Genomic DNA, 6,681 nt, shown 5'->3' with positions numbered 1-6,681 from the left:
AACTTCAAAAGCAAGAAATATAAATATTTGTTACTCTTAATTTTGGTTTTATTCACTCTTGAAACAGAACACTTTCAGGGACCCTGCAGAAGTACATCTAGGTTATTTTATATGCTAGCCTAAGTTACAAGGAAGAGCATGTGCACTATCTAGAGCTTATTATTTAACAGTCTTTGTCATTCTTGCTAGCCATACACCCAAATATGTCTTATATTATCTTTTAACTCATTTTCCCAATTCACTAATGAAAAATCTTTTCTCTTGGCCTCAAAATTTGCTCTTGAAAAATTAGGAACTAAAGTTTCTTTTATTTCAGTGATACTAAAACAAACAACTAAATTATGCAACAACTTTAACTCTTGCATTCATATCATCATTAGTGTTTAACAACAGATCTAAAATACCATCATTCCTGGTTGACTCTGTGACCATTTGGTATGAAAATCATCTTGAATGACTTAAAGAAACATCCCTTCCTCACTATTTGACTCCATACAATCACAATCAATGTGCCTAAAATTAATGTATCCTATAATTATTGCATCAATATTCTTATTAGTAACAACCCTGATCTCATTACAAAATTTATCATTCTATCTTTCAAACCCTTGATTGTAACCCATATACATTAGGCTCAACTTCTTCACTACCATTTTTATGTCATCAGTCCCAAAGGCTGCAGTTTGTCCATTATGAGAGGTTATAACTTCATTGTAGAGGTCACTGGTTAGGCCTCATTTGGAGTATTGTGTTCAGTCTTGGACTCCTTACCTTAAGAGGAACCATGAACTTTTGGAAACTAATCAAAGGAGGACAGGTTAAGATCTTTGAAATTGTTTTTTCTTGAAGAGAGAAGAGTTAAACAGGATCTGATTGAGATATTTAAGATTGTTAAGGGAATTATGAAAGTCATTGTATTGTTTGTTTGTTTTTTCTTACTTAATGGTGAGAATGATAGGACAAGGGAACACAAATATAAATTTTAGTAGGTTAGGAGTCATCTTAAATTAAATCAGTTATATTTTTCTCACAGGGTGATTGACTTTTGGAATGAGTTTAGTGGGTGGGTCAGTACTTAAATGGTATATCACAAAGAATCACTCCACCTCTTGTTATAAACATTGTATGTTTTATTGTTTGTTCTTTACATCATTATTTGTAATATGGTAAGCTACAAATATAATAACATGTACTCATAAATCTCACTTTCAACTTATGTAATACATAGCTTTTGTAGTTTGTGCTAATTTTTATGTTTCTTTGATAATACTTTTGATTCTTCTTAAAAATTCTCAAGTTAAATAAACCTCAGTGTTAATATATTTGCCTTTCCTCCAAAGAAGTTGCAACCAATATTATAGGAAGATATTTTTCCTTTAAGTTACCGTCCAAAAACTTTCAAATGATTCTCCTTAAAATTTGCTTACATTGATCTGCATCATTTTGATATACACTTAGTAGAAACCAGTTTGACTCATTTGTATTGATATTTTTTGGTATATTATTAATCACCATTCTATTAATGTTGAGAAATTTTGGATTGAGTTAAATTATTGTGTGTTTACAAGTTGTGAAGGCATTTTAGTTTTATACCTTAAGAGCAAATTATCAAGTTATACCAGTCATTAGTGTTGTGTTGTTGAATTATTCTGGAAACCTAGCTAACAGATAACTGTTCAAAATTTGAGGATATTTTTATCATTTCACCTGCACATGTGTAACATTACACATCAGTAAGTAAAATGAATTTGGAGAGCACCATCTGATAAATGTTCTTAAGATTAAATCCAACTAATATTTTGAAGCTTAAAAGCTTTATTGTTTTTTAAATATCAATTATTATGAAATTTTAATATCTGTAAACAAATTAGACTTCTCATTTTTTAAGTTATTTACATGATTTCAGATTGATTTTACAGTTCAAGTACATTAATTATGCTTCACAATTTTCTTGAATTGTAAAGTTTTTACATAAAGTTATGATTAAATTATGAATAAGGTTATTTTTACAGAAAAAATAAACTATGCTGTAAAATAACAATGAAATTTTAATTTATAGATAGAGTGATCTTAGTGTTTTGCAGATAAACATTGATATTACTGCATCTTTGTATTTATTTCACATCAAATGAAAAATATTTTTCCATGTGCAAATACATCCAATGTTTCACAAAATCTATATAAGGGTGAATCCCAATAACATTATCAGACAGTTTTAATGTAGTTTGAAATTTATAAAATTAGTTAACACTACTAGTAATTTTATTTATTATATTAGTGAGAAACAAATAACATATTTCACATTGTGCCGGGGCTGGTGGTTAAGATGCTCAACTTGCAATCTGTAGGTTGCAGGTTCGTATCCCTTCAGGGAACACACTTGCAGTTTCATCTGTAAGAGGCTTTATAATGTGATAGTTAGTCCCACTTTTCATTGGTAAAGTTTAGCCCAAGAGTTAGCATTGGCTAACTGCCTTTCTTCTAACCTCTAAATCAGGAACAGCCCTTGAGTAGTTTTGGGTAAAATTCAACAAAACTAACAAATGAATTATTCTGCAATGATTCATTTTGATATGAAATACCTTTAAATTTTATATTATTCTATAAATATGTTGTGATTTTTCAGTAAAGTTTTTTCAAAACAAAGCATAAATACAAAAATTAAATGTATATTTTTTAAAGTAGTATTTTTATTAATTATCATTGTCATTTTAACTTCTATTCATATGCATATTCTTACAACTTGAAATAATTTCGTTAATAAACCATAAAAATAATGATTTTAAATAGCCCTTAAAGAGTGTGTTTTGTTCGCATAAGAACATACATTGAAATAATATTTTATATGTTTGCTGTTGTGGTGGATTTAAATAAAGTATTTCATGTAATAATTCAGGGACCAACACTTCGTAGCTGGTACTTGGTCCTTGAGAAAGTCTGTGGAGTCAGTGGAAAGACTGTAGGTCTACAGAAAATGCTGCTGGACCAGGTAAGAACAAATATAAATGTTGCAGGTATTCCACACTATAAAATTTAAAATTCAAAAACAGCGAAAATGGGATCGAAAAAATATATCATTTAAAAACAATGTTTTGCCATTGTTAACAGTAGCAGAACACTGTTTTTAAAAAATACTTTTTTCTATCCAATTTTAATTGTTTTTGAATTTTAAATCAGATAAGAACAAGTTAAAAGGTGCAGGTATATCTTTGGATGCAAACTTTTTTAGTGTTTAAATGTTTCTAATAAATCAAGAAGATATTTTATCCATCTTTTCATCCTCACTTCTAGTATGAGAATATCACTCCTCTTCAGAAATGCTACACTCTGGAAAACTAAATAATGAGAACATGTTGAGGTCTTACTAATAATTACACAAATATTCCAGATACAGGTATTATCTAAAGAGATTATGATATATATTTCCACCTTTACTTCAGATCTCATTTCATATAAATTTACTTTAGTGCATAATATTTGTTAGGGTTAAATAGTGGGCTTTATTTTGTATTTAGATAAGTAAATATTTGGCTAAATGACCCTCCTTGATATGTAGGAGAAGAAAGAAGTGTGGGTCTTCATGTAGGAACAGGTGTTCTGACACAGAACTCCTGTTTAATGAAGATTCAAAGGTTCAGAAAATGTAAGATTACTAAAACACAGATTTTTGAAGAATTACACAGACTTCTGGATAAACAAGAATAAAAAAAAAGGCTTTTGTTTTACACAGTAGCATTTGGTTTCCCCAATTTAATACAATACAGACCTAAAGGCTTTCACAACTTTTTGCCTTATATTTCTGTACAGACAGGGCTTCAAAAATGTCTAAGAAGTTAGTAGGCAGCCAACTTTTTTTCTAACTGAGGCAAATTGTGTATCAAAAGAATTACTACCAATAAGAAAGATGTGATATTCTTTAGGTAGTGATAAAACAAAGTAAGCACATGACAACAATTACTGTTTATTCTAACCTGAAATCATCTGTTATCAAAGATTGCCAGAATTATCAGGAATCACTGCAACATTTTCTCAAACTCTTGTTTGATCTGTTAAAAAAGTGATTAGCACTTTAATTTATTATTTTTCTAGATTATTTTCACTGTTCTTTATGTATTGTTGCTTAAAATCAGTTGATATTTCTTCCATGCACGTGTAGTTTCCAAGCTGCTCAACGATGAAGTTTTTCTATATAATATGAATACTTAAGCATAATTTACACGGAATACATAAAAATAACAGTATGAAATACATCTTTTATCTTGTTTCTTTGACGAGGAACCCACTTTGAGACTAATAATGGCTGGAGACAGCTTGAATGAGTAATGAAGAAAAACTTTAATATAAGTTTAACATAACAACATAACATATCTTGATTCTTTATAAATTGACATTGCTTTCACAGGGCTTGTTTGTTCCTGTGTTTTTGGCAAACTTCCTCACAGTGAATGGTCTACTACAGAACCATTCGTGGATTCAAATTAAAGAGAAGCTGAAAAGAGTAAGATTTTTTTGTTGTTGTATTTTGTTTAAGAATAAGAACTTTTTTGATAGTGACTAATAAACTGGTGTTGTATAGAAAAGAAATGTCATCCTGGTTAATACTATTGCTTTTGTTAATCCATAAAACATCAACTTCCATCTTGCTACTAGAGACCCTTCATTTAAAAAATATCACTCTATTACTATCCCACCATCTGTTTAGAAGAAAAATTGCCATCTTGCTAGCAACTGTTCTTGTTTAACTCTTGTGTACAGGCTCATTAATTTTAACCAAATTTATAACCGTGAAATAGCAAATTTCAGAGAGAATTACTGACATTTTTTGAAAGATAGAATATGGTATGAGGAACATTTCATGTGGGTTCGACTACCTCGTTTATATCTCAGTAAAGCAAAAGGCTTGGAGACTATAAGTTTATATTATGACTTAGCAATATTTATAGTATAAGTGTGTAAACTCAGAAGATCATATAGGGTATAAAGAAAATTAAAATGGAGCAAATAAATGTAACATGATACAGAGAATTGAAGATTGTGAATTTATTTAAATGTCCTTCTGAAATTAGAACTTGCATAGTGTTAAAATTTGAATTATAAACTGTTTTGATGGCAAATTTACTGACATACATGGATAATAATACAAGTTTTTAAATTAATTTCTGAATGTAACTCTGTAAAAAGTTTATGCCATGCACACTTTGACCCTCCCATGCTTGGAGGGTTAAAGAGTAAATAGAATTCATTTTGCTGAAAAAAAGTGAGTCCCAGCATACTGCTATTAGTTAATATATATATATATTTACTGGTAGTACCCTAATGCAGTGGATCTAAACCTTTTTTGAAGTGAAGACTAACTCATTCCAGTTTTAAACTTTCATGAACAGTATTAGCTATACTTTAGTAGCTATATTTTAAAATGCACCATTTTATTTTTCAATCAACTTGCAGACCAGCTGAAATCGTGTGGAACCACTGCTTTAATATTTTCAGCTGCCATTAAGTTGTACAAAACAAAAAAATAAATACTGATCCAGTATGAACAGAATAAAAGAGAGTAACAATGAGAGTACTTTGAAGGTAATGAACTGGGGGACTAAATAAATTTAGATGAGACTTGGCAAGAGAGAATTGTTACAACAAAGACATTAAAAACTCTTTGAGAATACATTTGTAAAATCAACATACTAGAGAAAGCACCGTTTTCATGGTGTAGAAAATTTGCAATACCTAGTACTTAGATAATTTTAAGACATTACCTTATTAGTTCAGTAAGCCTGCCATTAATATTTTATTATGGAGAAATTTAATGGCTGATTGTAACCAAACTTAACCATGAATTTTTCAAATTTATATATTAAACAGTGTTAGTAAATTATATTTAAGCTGTCTTACATTATGATAGTGCCTTTACTTAATTATTTCAATAATAATTTCAAGCTTTATTTTGAAGCATCATACTAGGTTACTTTTGATAAAGACTTAAAAGTGACTTCCAAATTGCAAGTAATTATTGTAACTTGCCAAATTTTATTTAAAATCTGATACTGATAGATTTAATTAGTTTCTTTCATCTTGTCTTGACACCTGCCTTTGATCAATCCATTTAAAATCTTTATTGAACTAGTCTGGCTATTAAATGAAGTTTAGTAAAAATGTCTCAAGTTGATGGACATGGATGCTTTTTAGAAAGTCATATAACTCTCAAGTTCCCACACCATTTACTCTGGAAATGTGAAAAGTATAATGTATTTCAGGAACTGCCAGCTTCATTACAAATATGAATTTAGTGTCAGTTTTCTTGTTTCTTACAGGATTACTTTGAAGTGCTAAAGGCTAACTATATGGTAAGTCTACTTCGCTTTATTAGCCGAAGGGGCTTGGAAATAAAACAAGTTACAAAGCCTTTTGTTATTTGAAAAATCCCATAGATGTAACCAAGTTTAGTGAATTCCATTTAGGCAATTACTCAGTGGATCTCTGAAGGGTATTAACATGACAAGGGTACTTCAACATTAATCGAGACATCCTGTAAGGTAATTCTACCTTATTCCACTTAACTCTTTCAGCACAGACTTGGTTCCTGGGACCGACCTCGCAACCATTTTGTGCTTGTTAAAGTATTCATGTTATAACTTTTAAATTAGTAAGCGAATGTTAACGAAATTTGGCAGATTATCAGTA

At 29.8% G+C, this 6,681-nt stretch overlaps 1 protein-coding gene across 4 annotated transcripts in view; it reads left to right on the top strand.

Moving 5' to 3' along the window:
* The window catches only part of LOC106460866 (protein Mpv17-like), a 13,816-nt gene that overhangs the window by 4,834 nt on the left and 2,301 nt on the right, over positions 1-6,681 (top strand). For 3 of the 4 annotated variants that reach the window (XM_022387675.1, XM_022387674.1, XM_013920614.2), the window contains exons 3-5: positions 2,897-2,989; positions 4,403-4,498; positions 6,312-6,344. In XM_022387675.1, coding sequence (XP_022243383.1) covers positions 2,897-2,989; positions 4,403-4,498; positions 6,312-6,344 — 222 coding nt within the window. Of the gene's footprint in view, positions 1-2,896; positions 2,990-4,402; positions 4,499-6,311; positions 6,534-6,681 lie in introns of all 4 variants that reach the window. The other variant, XR_002610863.1, reaches the window with a different exon arrangement.

The sequence above is a fragment of the Limulus polyphemus genome, unplaced genomic scaffold, assembly GCF_000517525.1.
Source record: "Limulus polyphemus unplaced genomic scaffold, Limulus_polyphemus-2.1.2 Scaffold850, whole genome shotgun sequence".
NCBI lineage: Eukaryota > Metazoa > Arthropoda > Merostomata > Xiphosura > Limulidae > Limulus > Limulus polyphemus.
This window is presented reverse-complemented; position numbering and strand designations above follow the sequence as displayed.